At 37.4% G+C, this 27,071-nt stretch overlaps 1 protein-coding gene and 1 pseudogene across 5 annotated transcripts in view; both read right to left on the bottom strand.

The window, feature by feature from the left end:
• The window catches only part of ANGPT1 (angiopoietin 1), a 278,415-nt gene that overhangs the window by 33,947 nt on the left and 217,397 nt on the right, over positions 1–27,071 (bottom strand). For 4 of the 5 annotated variants that reach the window (XM_070392096.1, XM_070392097.1, XM_070392099.1 and 1 more), the window contains exons 8-9: positions 14,009–14,139; positions 856–3,087 (exon numbers count right to left, since the gene is read on the bottom strand). In XM_070392096.1, coding sequence (XP_070248197.1) covers positions 2,927–3,087; positions 14,009–14,139 — 292 coding nt within the window. In that variant the 3' untranslated portion in view covers positions 856–2,926. Of the gene's footprint in view, positions 1–855; positions 3,088–14,008; positions 14,140–27,071 lie in introns of those variants that run through there. The other variant, XM_070392098.1, reaches the window with a different exon arrangement.
• Positions 15,961–17,228, bottom strand: LOC138993425 (THUMP domain-containing protein 1 pseudogene; annotated as a pseudogene).

Genomic DNA, 27,071 nt, shown 5'->3' with positions numbered 1-27,071 from the left:
ACTGAAGAGTTTTGAGCAAGGAAGAAACATCTTCAAAGTCTGGCTTTAACAATAAGCTTGTGTGGAATCGGGGTGAACAGGAGCAGAGAGTAGCAGGAGAAAGGGTCTCTTTTCCATTCATGTAGGTGCAAGTTAAAGAGTGTTCAATGTGGTGACAGTGGGGGCAGAATCAGGAGAAAGGTAAGAAGCTTCCTCATAAGGACTGAAATGGTAAGACTGCTGGTAGGCCTGGAGGCACAGGCGGGGAGTTCTCTGCCTTTTATACCAAACTCATATTCAACACTCATCCTATTGTTCTATGGGCAGAGTTCCCAGGTTTTGTTGTCAATTGACATATGCTAACACAGCATTTGATAATTGGCAGGACATAATCACACAGTGGAGATGTGGGACTCCGACTCATTGCTTTGATCGACCATCCTGATGAAGCTAAGCTTTCTTATCATATCCCAGACTCAAAGATTTTCTAAGATTGAGGCTTGAGTTCATTCAGTATGTGTTGTTTTTTTTCCAGTGATTCCATACTTCATAGGTCTCTGATTTTAAAATATTTATTTTAAATGATATAAGGTTGCACAAATATGTTATTTTCAATTTTATTTAAATCAAATAAAATTGTGATTGATGTGAAGAAATTTGCATAGAAACCACGAGTTTTATTGAAATAAAAATTTAAAGACAAAATCCTAATACCTAATTATCTTATCCTGAAATAATTAAATGCAAAGGATATACACATGTTAAATTGCCAAAAACATGTAGGCATTACACAATGCACATAATGAAATCATAAAACATTTTATATTGCTTTATTATAAATAATTGGAAAAAATATTTCATTTCTCAAACCCAGATAACAAAACAGTAAATATCATGCTTTTTTTTTTGTTATTTCATTTTATTTTTGTAATATGACTTGAGGAATAGTATTTCTTATCAAAAGACTGGTTTAAAAAATCTGTAGAAACACAAAAGAATTAAACACTCACTTTCATTCTTTTAAATGAAGGCAATCAAGAAGGTTTTTAGAGGGGGAGACTAATCAGTACTATGAAGGAGTCATCAAGAATAGAAAAACTGTGTAATACCTGCAAATAGCACGCATAAGGCAAAACAAGGTCGTATACAGATGCATACATATAAAGACTTGATGGTAAATTTTAAAAAATACTTTCTTAAAAATGTGAATAGCTCTATTCTCTCAAATAGAGGAGAGCCATAAAGGCATACCAGATCAAGTCACCAGGTTTGAAATCGGTATTGTTGCTTTGAAGAAAACTTTTATTTTTCTAAAAGGACACCCAATATGTATTTCAATTTTCTTATCTTATGTTTTGATAACACCTGTTCACTATTGTAAACTTGAACACTTAGAGACAGTAGTAACTTCAAACTCACTTAAAATAGATTATACCACAGGCATATCTTCATTAAGAAATTTATAGCAACCAGCAGTCAAAATTTTTTTATTCAATAGGTGACTATGATTAATTTTTGTGTGTATTTTCCTTATGCATAATACAGAGTTTTGCCAATTTTTATCACTAATAATTTTAAAAATCTGAAATTGCTTAAGAAAAACAGAGCCTGAGGGAGAAAAACATGAAGAAATAATGTATTTCATAAAGTAGTGTAGTAGATTTCTTTGAAAACTTGTGTTTATTGGCATCAATTAAGAACAGTGTTGCATATTCCAGATTAAACAGCTATTAGGTTTACTGTGGATATAAACACGCTATATACAATATATTTCTTTTACTTTTCATAGACTTCAAAGTGTATCTTTTATGGAAACTGGAACAGGGTAAATTTGGAAAGCATGTTTCAGTTAGTTAGCAAAAATTAAGTTAGCATGAAATAACAGGGTGAAGAGCTGAAGATCATTATTTAAAAATAATGTAGTTACACTCACATGTACACATGCAAGAAAATACTGTAAAATAAACTGTTCCAGTTTACTTGGTTTTACTTCAGTTTAATACACTCTAAAAAACTGCTTTCATGTAGGATATCATGGGAAATATTAAATGCACGTATATTATTTTAAGAGCTTGATGATAAATTTCACATTCGTTAAACTTTACTCAGGCTATAAATATATTTTTATATCAGTCAGTCAGTTTTTAAAGTAAATGAAAACTATAGTGGGGGGGGGGATAATTTTTTACCATATAGGTCCATACTTGATAATGTTCTTTTTTTTTTCTGAGGACTGTATAAAAAAATAAAAGAGTAAGAGAGTCTGTCCCGACATCACACTGTTAGCCTTCATGCACTACAATTCATTATGATTCAACAACATGGAGTTTACACTTGAAGATGGGTAAACTGAAATCAATGAGTAAGTATGACTTAGGAATTAGGCTTCTGAAATTCATTATCATTTAACCGACTCAGAGAGCGATGCTGTGCTTCCCGAACTTTTACTAAAATTGTGCAACAGTATAAAAGGATTGTTAGTAGGTTTGCATAGAAACACCACCATTTCACTGGTGTGACACATCTTTTCCACGGGATTATGAAAGGCCTGCTTCAATTCTTCATGTACATTCTTTTTGTGGGTGGTTCATGTTCTTCTTCTTCAGTTTTACCTGAAATCAACCCTATTTATCATAGTTCCAAAATAAGATCCAGTAGTAGTTTGAAGCGCGGGGAGCTGAGCGGTTCCTTCCCTTTTGAAAGCATGACAGTGAGTGGCATCCTCAACAGCCAAGCCACACGAGCAGGGTCACCCCGAGCACAGACCTTTGTGAACTCAACAGGCTCCACATCCACAGTCAAGAACCTGGCTGATTTCACAGAACTGCTGCCTGTTGCCGGAAGGGGGACACATGGTTTTGCTCCAGAAGTTTTCAAGCTGTTTCTCATCTGGTAGCGTCTCCAGATTTCTTTGTTGTTTTTATAAACTGCTCCTGAGATCGTGCCTTCAAAAATCCAAGGGTCGGATCATCATGGTTGCGGAATGTAAGGAGTAACTGGGCCCTTTGAAGTAATGCCACTTTATCCCATTCAGTTTGCCCAGGTTTTGTCCCGCTGTATAGAACATTCCGTTTAGATTGGACGGACCACAAGCATCAAACCACCAGCCTGAATAAAATAATTAGTTAATAATGAAAGAAAGAAGAAACAATTACAAAGAAATTGAAACACTTGGAAATTAATGGCATTAACTGAGGGAAATGTGTTCATACTTGTTATGATCGTTTGCAAATATGTAGTGGGCATTCAATAAATAGCTTGCCCTTAGTAGAACTGTTTTAAATGACACCTGGTTTAGGCATTATATGAACAACCAGAGAGAGAGAAATGCTCTCAGGGAATCAAGTGTCTATGTCACTCCATTGGGACACATTTCCCACGGAATGATGGGAAGCTTCTAGGTTTCATTAAATGGCCTGGATTTATTTGTAGGGCAAATAAAATGCAGATACCCTTAAGAGGCATCCCACCTTAAGCCTATTATCGGGAATAGGACAATGATTATTCTTGAAGAAATTCAGAGGTTTAGACAACTGACATCTAAACAGAGAGAGAGAAAGAGATGTTTTTCCATCTGTTTCATAATTCTGCCAAGAACTGGCCCTCAGCTGCTCCTGAAATGAATTGGAGACTGGGCAATGACTATGAGGCTCAACTTGAATTTGAATGTCTAGCCCTCTCTGTATGTAATAGCAATATGGGAAGTATTCATCAGTAGTAGCCATGTAGTTCCTATGTAGCAGTGTTTTTCTGAGATTGTTCACGTTCTTTCGAAACCTAGTAAGAGGAAAAACAAACAACTTGATCAGTGACATGGGGACCCTATGCTTGCATAGCTCTCCATAAGGATAACTCGGTACTTTATTTTTGTAATGAATTAAGTTCTCAGATTTTTAGATAAAGCATAGTACTTTTTCTTCTTCTCCTGAAGTAACACTGCTGAAATCTTCAGGGAGAAAGTGATGCCAGAGACATTCTGGCATATTTTTACTTGGATACAGTTGACCTCCCTTTGATTGCAGAGTTATACCTAAGGGACTAATAGCCACAGAGAGAGAAAGCTGTGCAGCTGATGTTTAACTGTAACACGAGCATCATCCTGCAGAAACTTTAAAAAAAGTTAAATGGAGAAACGCTAGTTCTCATTTTTCAATTTTGGAAGATGCATACAGCTGGGTTGTGTTTATAAAGTCATACTAGAGACATAACAAGCTGTATTCATTATCAGCTCATACTGGGGAGCAGTAAGGTATGCTGATGACCTGGGAGAGATGCTGTATTCAGTGCCGTTTTACCAACTGCATGCAAAACAACATAGATGTGGAGGCGATGAAAACACAGGAACAAGAAGGTTCTTTGGCAAGGAAGGAGGAACTGTAACATTCCGCCTTTTGTCTTAAGATTAATTCCTTTAAATATTTCTGATAAGTACAACTAGCAAAAAATATGTTATTTATGTTACAAAAGACATTCTAATATTAGGGAATTCATTTACCCTGAAGACTCTCAAAGGAGAAAATGAAACCAAACTTGATTGCTACGGAGTTTCAACTTTCTCCTCCTTTCCTGTGACCTTGAGGGCCTCTTTCCATCATGTTAACGAGCCTTTCATAGTTTTGCAAATGTCCACCAGGGTCTCTGAAGCAAAATCAGCCACTCTATTGTTGAGAACTACTGAAAATCATGGACTGGTCCTCCAAGCCACATGAGGGCACTTAAGAGTAAAAGTGTGGTTTTGTTTGGTTTCTAGAACGTCATAAGAATCCTGGAAGACCGTGGGAAGGCAGATGTCTGTTGCAACAGCAGCCTGGCAATCCACAGCACAGGCCAAAGGACACATTGGTTGGGAAATTTCACATGAGCTTAAGAAAATGACAAGCAACAGTAGGGATACATGAGAGTATTGACTAAATCGATCTTGCGTATGTTTCTAATGAGTACAGCAGGAAAATGTTTGTAGTAGGTGAATGACATTTTAGAGACATTGAAAGAAGACCAATGGCTGGGTTAGAGTTAACAAGAAAAATGGTGGCCTGAGGTGAGAAGGCCTAACGATCAAATCACAGAGTCTTGTTCTGAGAAACAGAAAGGCCTGGTCTATACGGGCTCTCTGGCGTGCTGAGCTACTTAGCGCTACACCGAGCAGAGTTCACTCGACAAATGACTGACAAGTGAGGACGGGCTTCCTGACAGGTTGACTGGCTTTGACTCTGTCTTCTTGTAAAGTCTCTAGGATCAGAAGTAGCCTTGTTTACTAAAAGTTGCATTTGATAAACCATCCATGCTTATTATATTCATTTTTCCATTATTTCTTCATTGAATATGCCATTATTGTTAAGTGCTGTCACACAACACTCAATAAGACAAATATAGTCCCTGCCCTCATAGAACTTACTTCTAACGTGAAAAACAGACAAAAGTAAGCAAATAACTAAATACAAATCACGAGCAAAGAAAGAAGGACACACAGAAGCATCAGGGAGCTGTAAAGGAGACTAGCAGGAAATCTACTTGACTTTCCAAGGTCCTGGAAGAAGCTGATATTGAATGAGACCTCAAGGATGAGAGGGAGGCAGCCACGTGAAGATGGAAAGACTCCTGTAAGCAGAGGGTAGCATCTGCCAATGCCATGGAGAGGAAAGAACGCTTCGAGCTCAGGGACTAAGAGAACATCAGTGTAGCTGGTATGGTGAACAAGAGGGACACTTGCAGGAATAAAGGTGAGAAGTGGACAGTCTTGATAGAAAGTTAAATAATTCTCATGGGAAAATTTATAGTTGATTCAGTCTACTTGTCCATCATCAGGTGAACAAGTAAAACATTCTCTAGGAGTAGGAGTCAATATTAAATCAGGAAAACTAGATCTTTCAGGTTAGATGTATAATAAAATATTATGTGGAGCCCTCATTCTGTGACTATAATCTGCCGAAGCCATCCTGAGGATAAGTGGCAGCAAGATAAAGGGGAAAAATTTGAATCTAGAATCAACTAAAAAATGTTAACCAGTAGGAAGACAAAGGGATCAGATTAAGTAAAACAAAGTTACTGACATTAAGGAGTACACCATGTTTTTTTGTTGTTGTTGTTTGATTTTAAAAAGCATGTTTTTATTGATTTTTAGAGAGAGGAAGGAAGAGGGAGAGAGAGAGATAGAAACATGGATGAGAGAGAAACATGGATTGGCTGCCTCCTGCACACCCCCTTCTGGGGATAGAGCCCGAAACCCAGGCATGTGCCCTGGCAAGGAATTAAAACGGTGACCTCAAGCTGCATGGGACCATGCTCAAGCAACTGAGCCACATCTGCCAGGCCATAGTTTTGTGTAAGAAAGAGACAATAGACTGTTTAAAAAAATGAGATGACAGCCATTAATACAGAGCTTTTTAAAATCTTATAAACAGCTTGGCTGGTGTGTCTCAGTGATTGAGTGTCGATTGTTGAACCAGGAGTTCATGCTTCAATTCCTGGTCAGGGCACATGCCCAGGTTGTGGGCTCAATCCCCAGTGTGGGGCATGCAGGAGGCAGCCTATCAATGATTCTCTCATCAGTGATGTTTCTATCTCTCTCTCCTTCTCCTCTTTCCTCCTCTCCTCTCTGAAATCAATAAAAATATATTTAAAAGAACAAAACAAAAATCTTATAAATAGAGGCAGAAAGTCTTGCTTGTGGGCCCATAAGGCCCACTCATTTACCAACTGAGCTGGGTCCTGAAGGGTGGGTGTCTCTGGACAGAAAGAGACTCGAAAGAGAACATGTATGTACTCTCAGACAGCCAGGGAGAGTGTCTGCCAACAGCCTGGGCTGGCTGGAGTGCCAGTGGGTGAGGGGTTGGAGAATAATAGCGCTAGCACAATAAATAGGAGTGACAACACAAAGGTTTTTATTATATTAATTTTTTTTTTGTAGCAATGGGGAGCCTGTGAGCACCAAATCAGAAAGGAGAAGACCCAGACAGTGATGCTGACTTCAACTAATAACTATGAGCTTTTAGTCAAGAATATATATAAAATGTTATTTTTGAACAGTTAATATATATCGAGGACTCTGCTAAAATATTTTTATGCACTTTCTCATTTTATTCCCCAAATAGCCTTATGTGGTATGGCTAGTACCACAGTAAAGGCACCAATGCTCAGGTAGTTGAAGGAACTTTTCTAAGAACACACAGCCACAGCTCCATTCGTAAGATGTGCTTTATAAATGTCTGATCAACAGTTTTCCAAGCACAGCTTCAGGGATCAAATAAGACAATGCGCTTTTTCCTTTGTTCGTTATGTGTCTGGGAGTAACAAATAAGCAACATGCTAAACAAGTTAAGCTAGAAGGCACTTTAAGTTTGAAAGAACTCGGTGATGTAAGCAAAGGAGAGAAGAAAGCAGCTTCCATCGGCTGCTGGGACAACTGATAACATGTCTCAAATGTTTTAAAATTGGCAACTGCTGAGATGCACTTTGCCAAGCATTTTTCTTCATAACCTGTAACCTCATGTATATTTTAATAAGAAATGTGAGATGCATGCTTCTAATTCATTTACACTTAACTCATTAAAATTTAGTTTTGTAATAACTACCCTGCGCTTCCTTAGGCCTTTAAAAATCATTCAAGTCTTTTATCTTTGAAGCAGAAATTCGTATTTTATCACCCATACATGAAAGTTTGCCAAAAAATAGGAATTTAATTCTAAACTCGGTATTCAGGAAGTTCAAATTTATTTAAAAGTCAGGAAACCTAACTCTCAAATTCTGATCTAAACAAAATGTCTCTCAACACGCTTTCCTAAGGTAACAAGTATAGCAAGATAAAAAGATATATCTGTTTTTATAGGTTCCATTCATTCATTTTCAATGCATGCACTCTAATCATCAGTATGCAAAAGAGCTTGCACAGAAAATAAGATGTTCCTCTTTTATCACCAAGGATGAAGCTGAACTAAACTGGTTGGTGCCACTGTTATCAGTGGGATCATCACAAAATACCTTGTGCTGAGTCATGTGCACAATGTTGGCTTTAGGCCAAGGATGTTGCTTCCCCGCCTCGCCCCCCCCCCCCCCCCCCCCCCGTTTCTCTTTTTTTTGTTTGAAAGATGAAAAGTTATTTATCTTGGCGAGTAATCTTGAATTCATTTAAAACCTCTAGGTATTCTCTTACTGTCTCTCCCCTCCCTTGGACTTCATTTCATGTCAAGTCCTCATTAAAACATGCTGCAAAGTAGGGTTGAATTCTTGTGTTTGAACGCCATTCCTTTAACAGAGGCAGAGGGAGGAGTGGACAAGGTGATGGCTTATATGAAGGTTGCGTTCAAGTCCTATGCCTGACACTAATTTTGTGACTTTTGGATAATTATCTAACTTTTCTGCATCTCAGCTCTTGCCTAATTCAAAGGGCTTTAGAAGAATTGTGTAAGTTATTAAATACAAATTACTTAGGATAATGCAAAAAATGCCTGTTAGACAGCAAGACGGCAATAAATATTCACTATATCATTGTCAGAGTAAAATGCAAACAAAATTGATTATTTCTCATTGATTGTCAGTTATTAACCTTTGGTAACAACTTTGTGCTATAGAGCTATTGATTCTGGTTCAGTATCCAAACTTATCCTTTGAAAGACATTTTCTGATTTTTTTTTTTTTTTTGCTCTTTTCCAAGAAGTGAAAATTTCCCCCAGAAAACAGGAATATAGTCCTAAACTTTGTACTTAGGATGTGAAAATTTATTTGAAAGTCAGGAACCTAATAGTCAATTTTTTTTCCAATTTAGAAATTTAGTCTTCTGGGGTTTAGTTATTCTTAATATTTAGGCCAATCTTCTATATTCATCGCTTTGTTCCATGTGTACATGCAAATATTGCACATATACATACTTATGTATCTTTAAGTTCACGCAATGTCACATTCATACCCATGTTGATTTATTTTTATGTCTTCTCATCAGGATTACTTGTAATTTAGTTATGTCCTTTCAGATTCAGGGAAAACATATTCATTCATTTAACCAACATTTATTGAGCACTATGCTAGACACGAAAGATACAATGGCAGACAGCATGAAGTCCCTGCCTTGAAGAAATGTAAATTTTTGTGGAATAGGTTTACAGATTATGTAACAAATAAATTGCTTTGACATAAATAGTGCAATATAGATTTTTGTGGCCAACCTTGAATTATCAACATGGATCTTTTCTTTCAACGTTTTTGTCTTAAAATCTAGGGAATGCCAGTTATCTGACAATGCTTAGCACATCCTTCTTGGGCTATTAAAAACTCTAAGATGATCCTATTTTCCCCCAAATCTTGTCACTTCAACCAGTTAGAGAAGCTACTAATTTCTTGCATTTTCTTTGTCTTCTTCAAGATTACATAGAAGATAAGACAAGCATTTATCAACTCTAAGCTGTTAGCATCTGCTAAGTTCTAGGGTGCATAAAGAAATTTATGTGTACGGCTTTATCCCCTTTCAGGACTGAACTGAGAGATATCCTTTGTTAGCTTTAGCAAGGCTTGTCTGCAGGCTGACATAGTTTATGCGTGGGAAAAGACACTGAAGTTTACCCCACAACAGATTTCTCTCTGCAGAAGATTAGGCCACATTTTTACATAGCTTTTATATTATACACTAAATATGGAAACTGTGTTGAAAGAAGAGTAAGGTAAGAAAAAGAATTTAAAACAATACCATGTTTTGTTTTTGCTGGCAACCTTTAGTAATTGTAGTTTTTAACAGACTTTTAGAAATACTTATTTTGAAGAATGCTAATGTAGTACCACAGACCACATTTTCTTTGAATGTAAGTTTGCTTTGAATATGACAATCTAGTGATAAAAATTTTTCATTTTCATAATTTGGAAGTCAGATGTTCTTTGCATATTTATTTTTATATATAATAAGTCCATATTAAAAAGCATGTATTGAATGAGATTACTTTTTCATTTTCTTAATGTTAAACAGTAGGTAAAACATTACATTAATAAGAAACAGATTCCTTTCTTTGGGCTCAGGAGGGCACAGTAGGAGCTTTCCTGTGGGACTAAAAAATTATTTCCTACAGTCATCTTAAATATATCCTGCCTACTACTTAAATATGCAGATTTGTCACCATATGCTATATAAAGGGAAAGAACTTACAAATTTTCCTAATGTCGATGGAATCATTGAGCACAGATTATTTCTGGTTTATAAATCTATGTTGACAAATCATCTCTATTTAAGGATTAATAGAGGGGTCACATCCATAGAAAACGTGTGTGGAAATTATGAACTCAAAATATAGTGTTTGATTTCATAAGAAATGTGTAATGAAACATGAAAATTTTTCAAAGTTTAAATTGGATGGAAGAATTGCTGGCTTTTGGGTAAGGCAGGAATAGGTACATATGCTTCTGTGAAAGGAGCCGTAACACACGGTGGTACCTATTCCTATTGATGGAAATGTGCTTTCTCAGCCAACTACACCTCCTTTCCACCCAGCCATGCACTATGAATTACAACCCATGCACTGAAATTACTCTTACTGCAGCCACAGTGAGGACATGGATAAGGGAATCGCAGAACCAGAAGAACATGGAAGGGACAATCTTTTCTGGATTCACAATTACAGGGACATGCCTAAGAAAGCTCTTTCATACAAATAGCCTTAAGCTCTCTCGGTGAAGGTGTCCATAACTAGAAATGCACAATCCTCCCTGGCAATCCTTCCGACCTTTGATCGTGGACACCCCACCTACGTTACTTCTCCATTCCTGCCACAGCTCTATCACAGGTTATATTGTGTCCTTAGAACTTGCAGAGTTTTTTAAATTGTGTTATTTTTTATTTACTTTTTCTGTGGATGGTCTCCCTCAAGAGAGGAGGGTTCTAGTCTAACTTGCTCAAATCTCTAATAGTAGTTGACCCTTCATGCTCATTAAACTATGTTATTGTTAGAAGTTAGGAAGTTAGAATGTTAGAAGAAAGATCAAAATGTTCTACCATATGTCTAGCTGAAATACCTTCTGCTTTCAATTAAGCCCACCTCCTGTTGTTCAGTGTTGGACAGATAAGGGTAAACAATGATACCACATTCTCCAACTATAATCCCTCCATGTACTTGAAGAAAACTATTGAGGACAGTTAGTAGGCAATAAATCTTACTTTACCCTAAATTCCTTTTAGAAGAAACAAAGCAAAAACATAAACAAGATAAAAAAGCTTTAATTGATGATGACAGAGAACTATAAATTATTAGTTTCAAAGAATATGGAATCTCACTGCTTAAAAAAGACTATTTTAAATAGGCAACAGGTTCAAATTCAATTTTTTAAAAAGGAAATCATTAGATGAGGAAGTGGTTCTGAGAGAAAATATGACAGAGAAAACAGAGTGATGGGGAGGAGCTAAGTAGATGCAAGTTCCAGGCAGTACTCACATTACCTGAACTGTCACATGCATCCTTACGCTCTCCAGCTCTTAGCTATCTAAATTCCACACATGAGCTTTGTAGACTGAAGAGCTTTGCAAGACCTGGATTCTTTCAAAAGGATTTTTGATAGGGTAATGGCATTTGTTACAAAGACACATTTACTTAGAGTATTCCAGCCCAAGCAATGGAAATTTTCTCTCCCCAACATATGTGTTTATTGGTGAGTAAGAAGCGGGTCCACGAATGATTATGGATGAAAGAACATGACAAAGTACACTCATTTGAAGCAGAAATAAAACCATAAATCTGAGCAATGAAGTTTTCACATCGACAACCAAGAGGTGCATTCTTCTCTTTACTTTGCTCTACGTTTTCATTATTATAACAGAACTATGAACGTATTGGATGCTCTTCTAAGGAAACATTCGAAAGATTTTACTGTTGGTCTCTCATGTGTTGTATTTATTTGGTAAGAAAAATTATCTGTAAAAATAGACATGAAGAAAATGAGTGTGTTTCGGTATTCAAATGGGCAGAAAAGTGGACAATCAAAGTCTTTCTGTCTTTGTATCAAGTTTCTGATAATTCCCTTCATGGGATCAGGAAGGTAATAAAAATAAAAAATTTCTCTCTGGAAAAAAGTTTAAAACCTAATCTGTCTGTGCTCGCTTTGGCAGCCCATATACTAAAATCTACCATTAAAAATATTTTAAATTTCTAACAACTGCTTTGGGGAGGGGATCATAAGATTACATAGACAGGACTTTTAACTGTTTGATGAGGTTAAATGTGATGCCAAATGGCATGTTTCAAGCTTAAGAAGAAGGTTTTGATAGAGGCAGAGTCATACTGGGCTGGCATTGATAATACTACAGCTGGTCTCATGCTGAAAAGATGTTAATATAAATGGAGTGGTTGCGGTCAATAGAATGTCATTTGCTGTAGTATTAGTGGAGATTGTGGTGGGGGTGGGATGAAGGTAGAAAGGCTTCTCCAAAACCTTCTCTCCATACTCTTCTATGCTCTGTTAATTGATGAGAAAAATGTCAACCTAATGATTCATTTCATTGGCTTCAAAATTTGAAAGCGTTTTAAGGGTTACAAGATGGTTATTCATTCATTCATGCACCATATTTTTTATTGAGCTCCCATGTGCAGCAATCTACTGCACTAGATGTTAAGGATGAAATGATGAGCATTAATTTACTTTTGTTTTCCTTCTGTGCAAAGTGGAGATTAGAGTTCCTTTCCCTACTTATGTCACTGAGTTTGGAGTTCAAGTATGGCAGTACAACAAATAAGATAGCATGTGATAACAATGCTAATAGTATCACATTTTGGGAAGAAAAATGTTAGATTTAAACAGTTTTGGCTTTTTTACTGGAATGAAAAGGTGTTTTGTTGTAGAATAAGAGAGAGAGAGAATGAGAACAGTTGAAGGTAGGAGTGCTAGCTATTCCATTAAGAGGAGGGAATAACACTAAACCTGTGAGGAGAAACACTGGGCAAAAAGCTTCCTTTACAATTTTGTTTGGTGCCAACTCCTTCTCTGCCAGAGCCTATAACATTCTTGAGCCTCATGATTTGCCAGTGGGGGTTAGCTTAGTGCTTCTCAGACTTCAGTCAGTCATCTATCAACTTTGCAGTTTTTGCCATAGCTGCTTAGAACTTTTATTGATACTTAATAAAAATAAAAATAGTGTTCTTTAAATCAATGATTTGTTAAATATCAAATAATGTGAATACTTGTTAACGTGCAAAGTTTATATCATTCCTTTAACTAGAAAATCAGTACCACTTGCTATAATAAAAGGTAGCTATGAAGCTCAATATAATTAAAACAGAATCACTTTATTTAATTCTAGGTAGGTGCCATTGCCTGGTCAAGGCCAGGAGCCTGCGAAGAAAGTTTAGTTTTTTCTTTGCTAAGAAGGGTAATTATTGAGAAAGTGCACAGGAATCATTACAGATACACTAGCATCAAACTGAGAATTTTCCTTTTACATAATCAGAGTTGGAAAAATACTAGAAAGGAAGGTGATAAAAGGATTAACTTTCTTACCCAGAGATACAATCTTATTTAATGGTCTCTCTTACACCAGCTCCAATGTCTTGCAGAGGTCAATGGCATATAATGCAAAGTCCTGTATAGCTGTTCTTAACTGTATGACTTTAGATTTAACTATACCTCTTTATTCTTCTTATTCCATTTCAACAGAATTGTCAATGAACTCTCCTATGCAGTTGCAAAACATTTTGTAAGATTCCCCCCTCCCCCCGCCCACCCCTCACCCCATTATGCTGCATTATCAAATTATTGTTTATTCCACTATGGGCATCAGTATGATTATTGAGTAGGTAGAGTAACTGGGATTTTAAGAGGCTAAAGAATTTATTCAGGATGAAGCTTAGCACGCCCCCTCTTAGGTATGGGGGAGGAGGCAAATGCCTAAATGTGCTGGCATATCTTGCAGAAGGGCACATGGGAAATTAGTGGGCAGAACAAATGATCTCTGGGGACTTGCTCTTAAGTTTCCCGACCAGAAGATCATAGTCCTTTCTCATAGATAAGAAACCTCAAGCCGCAAACCACTAAAACATAATGCAGAGAATGGACCCATAGGACTTACCTCCTGTGAGCATGAGGGCGCATTTGCACAGACAGTTGTCATTATCGGCATCTTTAGTGCTGAAATCAGCGCCATGTATGACCAGGCTGCTCTGCTGTCCTGCTGTCCCACTGTGACCCTTCAAATACAACCTGAAGTTAAAAAAAAAAAGGGGGGGGGGAGAAAGAAAGAAAAATAAAGATAAGCCATTTAACAAAATAAGAAAACCCAGAGGACTGGTTTGTTGAATGTATCACTTTTTCATTATTTTTTCCCCCTCTTTTCTTTTAGGGAACAAATTTATTTTTTTTCCAGAAAACATTAGGAACCATAAAAACCAAACTCAATATTTGGCAGTACCAAAAACAAAATACAAGTAAAAATAACATTTAGACATCATGGTTAACCTTAGAGAAACATGTTTTAAAACACCAGGTTTAACACTCTCCTGCACAGAGTAAAACAAGTATACTCCACTGTGCTGAGATGGACTTTTAAAAACTGACATAACTTTTTAAAATTAAAAGAAAAAAAAAAGCACCCAGTTCTAACTCTGGAATCTCATCATTTATAAAATAACATGTTCAAATGTCCATGAAAATAAACAGCTGGTAAACCTGAAAACAAATCTTTCACTGAGTGAAATCAGATTCCATAGGATCTAGTGCGTGAGAGCTGGGGAAGGACAGCTCTGGTCCCACTCAGCTTCTACCAGATACAAACAAATGCAAAAGGAGTTCAAAATAAACTACTCAACCAAACTCTGTAGAGGAGCAGCTTTCTTTCACAAAGTAAAAGGAACCCAGTTCCACAGAGTTGTGTGTTCTGGGAGCACAGGCCAATTTTACTCCCAAAATCCCAGAGTCTTGCACTATTGAAAAAAAGTAATTTTTGTCTTGGAGCAAGTCTAATGAAGGCACAAAATTCTACCCTCCGTGTTTCCCCAAATGATACTTACAATGCTCTTATCATCCTTTCAATATGACTTCAACCTATTAAGAGGTAACATTCTAAATATGTAAAGGTGTAGGAGGAAGTTCCCGCTCATCTGCATTAGCACGGCCCTGTCTATTCTCTTTGAAACCCTTCCAGTCAGGCAAGCAGGATCCCTCGCAGAAGATTAAAAAAAAGATTCCCACTAGTCATTAAGCAAACATAGCCTTTGGTGCAGGAAGACTTAATATTTACAATACTTCCAAACGTTTTATAATTTAAGAATAAACGCCTTGCCTAAAGCTAATTTCACAGCCCCTTAATGTTATAATCTGGACATTTTGTTTTGTAACTCTCTTTGGTGTCTGTCTCTTCTGGCTTTTTGCAGTACTCTTGCCCTGGAGGAACCCTTGAGAAAACTTTCAAATCAAGGGAGCCCTCTTGGTAGGTGAGCTGTGAGCACTCAGTTGAAGGATACCATTACTTTCCCGGAAAGCCAGGCCTGACAGACTGGGACTCCCTGGGTTCTGTCTCTTCTCTCAAACAAAATCTCAGGCTGAAGATTTAGAGAAAGCATTTCTCTCCCAGCCATTCACACGGAGGGAAATGCTGTTTAATTTGGTTTTGTACTTCTTCAAGGAGAGTTTTAGTTAAGGCTTGAAAGTTGTGACTGTCTCTCTTAATGCTCAAGCCCCAGTAGCTGTATAAACATTGCAAGAGTTCCTTTGGCAGCATGACTGTTAGACTCCATTCTTTTTTTTTTTTTTACTTTATTGTTGACACTATCACAGATATCCCCCTTCCCCCCTCCCTCACCTTTTCCCACCTCCACCCACCCTCTGCCCTTCCCTCTGGCCATCACCACAAAGTTGTCTCTGTCCATGGGTTATGCATAATGTTCTTTGGCTACTCCCTTCAGAGTCCATTTTTAAAAAAATCTAAGAATCTTGTCACTTTCAAGGAAAACAAAACAAAACAACACTTTCTCCAGGACCTTGCAGAAACTTGTTCCTTTGTTCACACAATAAAAAACGATAAGTAGACTTGTTTCTGTAGCCCTTCTTCATCTTCACAGCATTCGGCAAAATCTGCCCAGTATTTTCTTGTACTCACTTCCAGCACAAATGATTTTTTTTTCCCCTATGAAAGGTCATTTACATTTGACTCAAATCCTTTGTGACTTGATTGGCAAGTTCAGATTTAGCTGCTCTCTCACCACCCATCTGGGTCTCAGATACTGGTTTGTCTACCCCAGCTCCTCACTACTCTCTGGTACCACCTGCTGGTCATTTTTTCCCTTCTGCTGGGTCATTTTGATTTGATCTGTCACCAGATTCCAATTTAGCACCTTTCTCATTTCCTGCTTGTGCTGCCTGCTTTGGGGTAAGCTGTGCCAGGTCCTTAGTGCTCTCACCATGTCCTGAAGATTATATTTTCTGAACAACGTGTAATCTTTCACAACACGCAGGCAACAGACAGTGTTAATGATTTCTACTACCACGGTGTTCTGTGGATTGGTAAAATCCACTTTGTTTTCTGAATTGAGGCTTCCTAGGATTCCTGCCAATCTTTTGATAACTCTTTCTCTATCCATGTGACTTTTATTTCAAGATTTATATACAATGTGAAATGGACCTTTATTTGGAGCTTTAAACCAGGGTTCCTAAAAAGATACCTTTCATCCAGCTGGCATGGCTCAGTGGTTGAGCATCAACCTATAAGCCAGGAGGTCATGGTTCCATTCCTGGTCAGGGCACATGCTCGGGTTGTGGGCTTGATCCCCAGTGTGGGTCGTGCAGGAGACAGCTGATCAATGATTCTCTCTCATCACTGATGTTTCTCTCCCTCTCCCTTCCTCTCTGAAATCAATTAAAAATAAATATATATTTTAAAAGACATTTGTCATATTTTCTCAGAAACCTTGCATGTCCCTGAGATGGGTAACACTGGAAGAATAATCTGGATCTCCTTCCTCTTGGTTTTGTACACATCCTGGAGAATATGATGCACCAATTTCCCAGATTCTACCCCCAGTGTCCTGATGGAGACTACGCTGTTCGCTCCACTCTCCACCCACTGCAGTCTTCTTAGCTTCATCTCTGTAGATGCCTTCATGTAACCAACTGCTTTCTTCAGGACAGCCACCATGTCACCATCTTCTCCTCACTCCAGAGGGCTGCTGATCTCTGTCTGTAAACTTTTCAGGCCCATACAAGCCGTTGCCATATTCATTGAGCAGGTGTATGCTTCCTCCCTACACTTGCCCCTCATTGGCATTGCAGGTGATGAGAATGCCCTGCAGCCCGTGTCCCACATGCCGGGGTCACTGCCATTGCAGCAGAGGTACTGCTCTCAGAGTCCCCACTCCTGCTGGCAAGGGCTGGTTACCATTTTCTTCCTTCTTTGAACTCAGCCCTTTCAACAAGCTGCTACAAGACCCAAGCTCTCTGAAACCTAAAAAAAAAGGGGGGGGGGCGGGAAGAGATGGAGGGAAGGAGGAGGGAAGAAGGGAGGACTCCAAAATTACACCAAGATGCTATGGCTTGTGTGCTTGCTGTTTATTTTACTATGCATTTTCAAACTCATATGGTTCTCTAATAATGCAGGATTGACAGCAGAAAATGGGTTTATTTTATTATTGTGAGTATTAATCTCTAAACAAAAATGCCTTTAGAGTACCACTATTGCATATCACTCACTGTGCTAATTTAAAAACTGGTGATGTGCTAAATATTATTATTAATAGTGACAAGAATAACAATTCTTATTGAGTAAGGACTTGCTCTGTGCCAACCTCTCTGTGAAATGCTTTGCAGCTGTTATTAAATTTAATTGTGACATTGAATTTGTGTTATGGGCATCAATATTTCCATTTTTCATAGCAAGGCTTAGATATGCTAAGTAAGCTGGAATTACGCATTCCCTGGATAAATGTTTGTTGAGCACATACTATATTCTAGAAATTGTTCTAAGTACTTCAGATATAGCAGCAAACAAAAAGACAAAACAACCATGTCCCGAGGGGCTTGCATTCCGGTGGTTTCCCTAAAATTAAGTTCAAAATTCCAATTGTTTAACCTCAAATACGGCATTCTTCAACAGCCCTACCTTATTCTCTATTTCTTACATCTGTAATACTGCCAACAATAAAAAAATATCTTGTGGCACAGGGGTTGAAAATCACTGGGGTAAAGGATAGAGATGGAAAAGGTGTGTCTTGTATATGATAGTTGTTAACAATAATGAAGAAACAAGGATAATCAAAATCCTACAATAGAGAAGTAGCTAAACAGGCTACTGATCACCCTTATCCTATATAATAAAAGCCTTATATGCAAATCGACCAAACGGCAGAACAACTGGTTGCTATGATGTGCACTGACCACCAGGGGCAGATGATCAATGCAGGAGCTGACCCTGGTGGTCAGTGCACTCCCACAGGGGGAGCACCGCTCAGCCAGAAACCGGGCTCATGAATGGTGAGCGCAGCTGTGGTGGTGGGAGCCTCTCCCACCTTCACGGCAGTGCTAAGGAGCAGCGAGTAGGCGGGCGATAAGGAGCGAGGGGTCCCGGACTGTGAGAGGGTGCAGGAGGCCGGGCTGAAGAATGCCCCCCTACAGTGCACAAATCTTGTGAACCGGGCCTCTAGTAATATAATATATGTCACCTAAAAAAAAAGATATGTACTGGAAGGCATGGAAACCTAGTCAAGATATAATAAGTGGAAAGACAGTTTACAAAGCAGTATGTTCCATTTATGCAAGAGAGAGAGAGAGAGAGAGAGAGAGAGAGAGATATGGAGGGAATGAGAGAGAGAGAAAGTCTGGAAGGATATACAGAAGATGTTTAGAGAAGTTTGATAGTCTGATTCAGGTAACTTTTCACTTTCTTCATTAACCTTCTATAATATCTGAATCTTTAAAACTAGTGTATTAATTTTGATTTAAATAATAAAACGACTCCCATTTTAAAACCAAAAAAAAAAAAAAAAAAATCAACATGAACCCAAACCAGGAGCTCTCCAGCGCTGTACCTGGAACAAGGGATTTGTGAAATACTACGCTGCAGTAAAAAAGAAGGAGTTCTTAACATTTGCAACAGCATGGATGGAACTGGAGAGCATTATGCTAAGTGAAATAAGCCAGTCAGAGAAAGACAAATACCACATGATCTCATTCATTTATGGAATATAATGAACAACATATACTGATGGACAAAAACAGATCCAGAGACAGAGAAGCATCAATCAGATAGTCAAACCTCAGAGGGAAGGTAGGGGAGGGTTGGGGGTAAGGGGGAGAGATCAACCAAAGGACTTATGTGCTAGCATATAGGCCTAACCAATGGACACAGACAACAGGGGGGTGAGGGCATGAGTTGGGGGGTAATAGGGGGTTAAGGACACATGTAATACCTTAATCAATAAAGAAATTTTTAAAAAAGGCCTTTCTAATTGGGGTAGAAACTTCTTCAACCAGCATCTCAGATTACTCTTCACAAACTGCTGAAGGATAACCTTTCGAAGCATATTGGTCTAGAATTAAAAAGCTAGTGTACAAATCACACTAGTTGTCTAATGTAGTTGATGTCTGCTTATTTCCTATTGATACTATGCATTCTTTCATATCCAGCTGGGCACTCGAAACAAACAAACACTTCAGTGGCTCCTCAGGGCTCCGAGTCTCTGAGCGAGGGTTGCCAGTAACTTCAATTTGATACCTAAGGTCTTCTCTGTTTGAGACTTTACCCCTCTACCTAACACTCTGCTCCTCTGACCTTATCAAAGTCATCCAGCAATAGTTTCTACAAACCCCTGCATGTGACCACTTCTGTGCCAGAGTCATATTTATGAATCCTACCCACCCACAGTACAGCTAGTGAGTGAACAATACCTCTATTTGAGTGAAAAACTACCTGTACCCAGGCCAGTTCTAGACAAAATTTTACATCCTCATTGAACAGAAATATTGAGGATCAATTACTATTTGGAGCTATATGTATTTATGTTTTAACTTGTGTTTGCACCTAAGTATTATATGTATATACATATATCCCATCATTATTTTGAGATTTGATATTATTTTTAGCAAACGACAATACAATTGTATGTTTGTGCCAAAGGATTTTACAAATGTCCTACAGAGATTTTGTTTTTTGAGCCAGAGCAAAATATACAATAATTAAACCCTAGTCAAGTTTTCTTGGTTTCAATGATTACTAGGACTTGTAGTTAACAGTAGGCTGAAGGGAGCGCTTCTAAGGCTGAATTATCACATGCAAGCTTGCATTTTAAAATTCTGAGAGGCAGGCTAAAACTCGCTGGTGATACAAAAGTGTAGAAGTTTTTAAGGGCAGACTCACACTTTGGTTTTGGGTAACCTATGTGGAGGTGGGTTCACCAAGGAAAGGTGTGGTGTCAACCAATGGGAATCCTAGGGCATGTTACCTGGGTAAATTCACCACCTTCCAGAGCTGATCTGGAGTTTTAATTTGATATCTGATCACTTTCTCAGTCTCTCCAAGACACACACACACACACACACACACACACACACACACACACACACACAAAACTGTGGGAGACTTTGTCAGGTCTCCATTTATAGTCAAGATAAGAACACATGGGGGCCCAGTCTCCTGGTCTCCTTACAGAGAATTTCACACAGAAAGCCAAGTTAGAATTAGAAACTAGGTTATACGGTGAACACAGAATCAGAGGAGGGTGAAAAATTCCAAAATGAAGTAGCTACGACTGTTAGCCTGACATCTCCTGCCCCACGGGGACTGGATGAGTTTAGCCCTCGGGTGCTCTTGTAGGAAAAATACCAATTCCAACTCTGATTGTTGGATTCTCTCTTATTTGTCATGACTTCCCTTCTTTCTTAAGGTGAGTCAATACCATTTCCCTGCAGTAGCTTTAAGCTCACTATTAAGGAAAGACTTTCCAGGACACAATGATATTCTACAGTGTCTTTTGCAGGTAAGTCAGTACAAATGTTCAGCTGATATTAACTGAGTGACTGCTTTGTGCTGGGTATAGTTTATACTTTTATCCTTTCACATGAGGATTAATGGCTAAGCCTCATCTTTTACAATGGTTTTTCGTGTGCTATCAAGGCAACAGAAATAAATACACAATTACAAATTCAGGACACAGAGAAAAACAAAAATAAGAAAACAAAAATCAACCCAAATCTTCTCTGAATATGACTACTCTTGATATTATGGTTTATATACACTTAGTCTATTCCTTAATAAAGTAGAAAATATTGTTTATTTTAAAATATAAATGTAATATCTGAACATATTCTTATAAAAATTTCAAATAATATGTGTAAAGTTTTTGTCTACAGCTCCATCTCATCTACCTCTTAGAGGTAATTACTTATGTCAGTTTTGTACCCTTCAAATCAGTTTCTCCTCATGCATAAATACAAATGAAAATGAAAGCAAACTTTATGTTCTTTATAACATGTTTTCATATATATAATTTCATGAGCATTTTCCCATGCCATTATATAGTCTTCTCCAGTATCATTTAAAAGCTGTTGCATAATATCATCAATTGTCTTTATGTATCTCTAAATGAGTATACAAGTATACATGTTAGGATTAGAATAAGGGCTACAATGTTTTTTCCTGACCTTCACCTCTACGAACCTCATCAATGATTTGTAAAAGGGTCTGTGAATAAAAAAAAAAAAATACATTTTCCAGATCCATTTAAAAAAGATTTGAAGGTCAATCTTCTAGTCCTGGCAGCTTTTCTCTGTATTATTGCAGAAGTCTTACAACTGGTCTCAAAGCCTTTCATCTTGATCCTTCCCATGCTCTCTAAACTGCATGGTCCATGTGGCTCATTCAAAAATATGTATTTCTCCACACCTACACTCTGGTTAAAATGCCTCCGTGTTCTCCCAACACATGAAGGACAAAGTTCAAACCAAACTTATTGTGGTTTACAAGGATTTTGAAGGTCTATCCCTCCTCTACCTTCTCCACGTATTCTCACCCTCCTCACACAGCTCCCATGACTTGTTCTTTTCTGCACATGGACATCATGCTTCTGACTTACCAAATGCCTGTTTCCTCAAGGCAACACACTCTCTCATTTCTCTGTACAGTATATGTGCTGCCCCCTCTTCTTGGAACACCCATTCCAACTCTGAATAGCTGCTGAAGTCTTATTCATTCTTTAAGGTTTCAAGTATAACCTCAAAGGACACCAGAGAGATAACTTTATGATAACACATATTGTGTATACACTTGTGGTTTTACTTGTCTTCTCCCACAATAAGCTATGAACTCTATTAGGCATAAACTGTGTCTTATTCACCTTTGAATCAGCAGAATCTAGAACTGTAGCTATTACAGAGAAGGGGCTCAATGTTCACTGTATAAATGAATGATTGGTGTGCTAAGTAAGTAATTTTCAGTAGGCTAAAGATAGCAAGTAAAAGCTAACTCAAGTATAAATAATCCAAATACTGAAAATATAGCTGACCCATGTTTTCAGAGGGGTAGCTTTTACATCTCATTTAGCCAAGTAGTTAAGATCCTACTTCCTTGCTATCCTACTCAAATAATTAAAACACACACACACACACACACACACACACACACACACACACTTCTATATCCTTCTTGATCTTTCCAATTATTTTTTGTTCTCATTATCTTGGAGACTCCCAAATATGAACACATGTTTAATATATTATATTGATATAATAAAGTAAAAAAAGCAGTCTCAATTCCTATTAGTTTTATTGAATGCTTTATTTGTATTGTGTGCGAAGTCAACTGATATCAGAGAACAAATTAAAAATAAAAACATAGTTATGATAAATCTTTCAAATAAAATTATTTGGAGAAAAAAGCCTAATAAGGTGTAGAAATATTTTCTATGGTCCTGCTCAGATTAGGAATCTTTAAAACAAGAAGCAGAAGCAGAGAAGAGTCCTAAGATAGTACAATGTAAACACTGGTTTATGTTTTGGTCGCTGATTTAAAAATAGAAGGGACCAATATTTTAAAGACTGAGTAGAACTTGTAATCTATATATAACAGTGTTCATCCTCCTGATGTCTATATCCTCAACATGTCCCAGAGGAGCTGCTTATGCTCCTCTAAGGAACAAGTCCCCTCTGAACAGTTATTCTCTTGCACTGGGAAGTAGAGATGGAGTATCATAAAAATAGTTTTTCTTGACGTCATTTTAGGAAGTTTTCAAATGAGGACAACTATTCTTCCGTGGAATCCCACAGACATTCTGGGAGCAACTATGCATCAAGGACAGGTCCTCTGCACAGTTAGGGGGCTCAGGCTTCCGGAGCAGCTATTTAGCTGGCATAGAATAGCAATTATTGACCCAAAGCCAACAACCATATCAGGTTATTTGATACAGGCAAACTAGGGGCCAGCTTTCCAGTAATGCCAAGTATTTTTAATTAGATAAGAAACATTTAAATTGAGGCTGGAACAGAATATTTAGGTGGTTCTTTCAATAGTGGTTCTGGCTCATTTCTGAAGTCCTTATGCATATTTAATTAGCCATAGCTTTCTCTATTTTGCTAATAAGTGTTCCAAATGGACCTTCACTTCACAAAAGAAAAGTCAATATATAGAAAGGCCAAAGTTAGCTTTGCATCTGACTTTAGTGAAAGGGAATTTGAAGTGTGAGTCATTACAAAGAATACTTCCTCCAGAATAACACCATGGGAATCCTGGACATTTATTTTTTGCCTTTAGCCAGCGTAGACGTGGCACCCATAAAGGATGATATGGTAGGACATAAAAACAAATGTGATTCCAGAACAAAGTATTTGACTTATGGACAGAAGTATGGAAGATGCCAGAAAATAAAAACAAAGTAACAACTATAACAACAAAACTCCAAAGAGTATGATTAGATGTGACCAAAAAGGCAGCCATGAAGTAAAATCATGGTTTATCCTTTTACACCCATTTTTTCCCAATTAAGGGAAAAAATTTGAGTAAGATTTGATCAATAACAGTAAAGAATTATTATCCCACCAACAGTGCATAAGGCTTCCTTTTAGCCACATCTCCATGTTCACTGCAGCACTATTTAAAAGTCAACATATGGAAACAACCTAAGTACCCACCAATGAATGAACAGATAAAGATGTGGTACAAATATAAAATTAAATATTATTCAGCCCCCCAAAAGAGTGGAATCTTGTCATTTGCAACAATATGGGGATGAACCTTGAAGGTATTATACTAGTGAAATAAGTCAGGAAAAGCCAAATATTCTATGATCTTTCTTATATGTGGACTCTTAAAACGAAATAATACAAAATCAAGTTCATAGACACAGAGAACAGATTGGGGTTGTCAGAGGTGGAAGGGGGTTAGAGGTGGGAGAAATGGGTGAAGGGGGTCAAAACATTACAAAAATAAAATTTAAAATGTAATTTCAATAAGTAAAAGATTAAATCCTATTTCTTAGTAAATTTAGGACAATAGTGAGTTCTATTATGGAAGAACAGACTTTAAACTACACCATTTAAGTAATTCTATAGTTCTGTAACTTTCTTTTCTTTAAGATAGGCAGCCCAATCCCCTGCATCCAGATTCTCACTAATTTTGTCTGCTTAAGAGACTGCCATACTTCTCACATTTTTATTTCTTCGCTGTATTGTGGGGGGTTGGGGGTGTGGGGGGCAAGAGTCCCTTTCATTATCCAAGGCAGTGGGAGTTGTATGTATGACAAATTGAAGTTTGGCCTTTAAACAGTAGACAGACTCTCAGATATGTGAACTTTAAGGTCTTACATACTGACAAGCTGAGCAGATTTTATTTTGGCTCTGAGCTCTCTCCCTGCCACCATATGGAACTCGTTTGTCTTTCTAACAATCACTTGAAGAAAATGCAAAATGACCCCCATGGTTCTCTTTCAGAGCCTGGTGGTAATGACTCAATCTGACGGAGTTTCCCAAGACTGCTGTCTTTTGGTTGCTGCTCCAGGGCAGTCTCTGCTTTACCTACCCACCCCTGCCCTGTGCTGCCCTACTGACAAAGCTGGGCACCATTAGCAATGATGGGTGTTACAGCATGTCTTTCTGGACTAATTTAAATGATATAGGTCATCTTTTGGTAAAAATAAAGATAATACCTCTCTTGCCCATCTATATTTAGAGAAAATATTAGCATTTGTTTGGCATTATGAAGACGTTGAGTGGTATACAAATAATTAGTATTGTAGGAAAAAGGCATGTATTCATTCATGTATTAGCTATCTCTGTGAACTACATATATTATATACATAACAGGCATTCAATAAATATTTACTGAGTCAGTTATGAACTAAGAGTTCAAATTGCTTAGAATTTAAGTTTTCTTCATCTCAAAAGATGGTTTATACATAGTAACATTTTAACTCTAATCGTGTTGTACATTTCTAGTCCCATGAGCAATTTTTTCTGATTTGAAATATTAATGACCTAATGCTCTGCTCAAACCATATTGGGGTACTGCCATAATGAGGATGGAATTCGTTTGTGGCTGCCAACAGACATGTGAGGAAATAGCTCATGGAATAACCCATTAAAGTAAATCCTAGAGAGTTCATATGAGAAATGAGACCATCCAGTTCTACAAAGGGACCTCCATCTATAAATGTGTCCATTCTATTGCATTATTCCACCTGGAACCTGGGCATTCATTAAAAAAAATGTTTCAAAAGTTTTATCTTCTTTGTTAGAGGAGAGAGGATTTATTGTCCAATGTTGAATCTTAGGACTGTGATCTCTGTTGGAGGAGGCTCTATTAAGTCTGTGTCATTATGTGCAACACTGTTTTTCACATGTTGTAGATATATAGCCTGTTACTCTGTAGTCAGTGTACCTATGAAAAAATGAATGAATAAATGCCTATGATAGATAATTAGATAACAATGATCTATACTCATAGACCCAAATCTGTAAGTAGAAGAAAAAGTTCAAAAGAAGCTTAAAAACAGGGTATAAGTAGGAAGATCCTATTAATGCACAATTTGACTAATCAAGAATTGAGGATATGAGATTTATGAAAACTTTAAAAAATATGTAAAGATCAGTAGATTTAGGTGATTGGGTACAAAATAAGAATGAATGAAGGGAACAACTGCAAAAAGTCATTACCCCAAATTCTTCTTTGTTTCCTTCCTCTCCCCTCTCCCTAATAAATGAATAAATAAATAAACAAACAAACAAACAAACAAATAAATAAAAACTAGCTTCTGAAGAATGTGTTTTGAGAGAAACACTAGCCCCTGAGGAGCTCACTTGTGCCTGGAGAGGAGGTATAACAGAACAGAGTTTGGGTTTGAAACCTAGGTCTGATCCTTCAGGATCCTCAGTTTCCTCATCTGTAAAATAGCTCTAATAAGAGTAATGTCTTTCTGTCATTATTGGGAAGATTAAATTAGGTAATACATATGAAGTCCTTAAAAAGACTGTCACATGTAAATACTTGATGAATATTAATGAAAACTTAAAGAAACTAGTTCCCTAACCAATAACCATAAAATACACCACATCTCAGTAAACATGAGTTAGATGAATGACAATATATATTAAACCAGTATCAATATATACGACATTGATAGACATATGCAAGCATACTGAGAGTGATAAAAATAATGAGAGAGACATAGGTAACTAAGACATGCATGTAGGCAATAAACTGGACAAGTTAAACATGAAAAGGGCCAATTTTCTCAAATTCAAAAGGCCCCATTTCCTTTGAAAGTTTTTTGTCTTATATAAAGCAAGTAAATGACAAATACAAAGAACAAGAAACTAAAGAACTGCTTTGCTGACTATCTAGATTAAGGTCTACTTTATTTTGAACCCAAATGCCTGAATATTGATCCTTTAATTCAAATGTTTATTCTTTAATAAGTTAAAATTCCAATCTTTTGAGAATGCAAGCTTTTCTTGCCATTCAATAATGTGCATTACTGACTGAACCCATCATGTGTTCCCGCCCCCCTTTTTTTTACCCCTATTTGATGCCGAGAAAAATCTCTGAGCAGATTCCCCATGAAGACCTGTACCTTTATTTATTAAAATCTTTCTTTATCACATTCCATCTTCCTTAATTAGTGTCAGTTGTTCTCAGATGAAACTGGATCATTGGGGAATGA

The sequence above is a fragment of the Myotis yumanensis genome, unplaced genomic scaffold, assembly GCF_028538775.1.
Source record: "Myotis yumanensis isolate MYYU_CA2020_CCGP unplaced genomic scaffold, mMyoYum1.0.hap1 SCAF_15, whole genome shotgun sequence".
NCBI lineage: Eukaryota > Metazoa > Chordata > Mammalia > Chiroptera > Vespertilionidae > Myotis > Myotis yumanensis.
The sequence above is the reverse complement of the archived record's forward strand: the minus strand, read 5'-3'. Positions and strand labels throughout refer to the sequence as shown.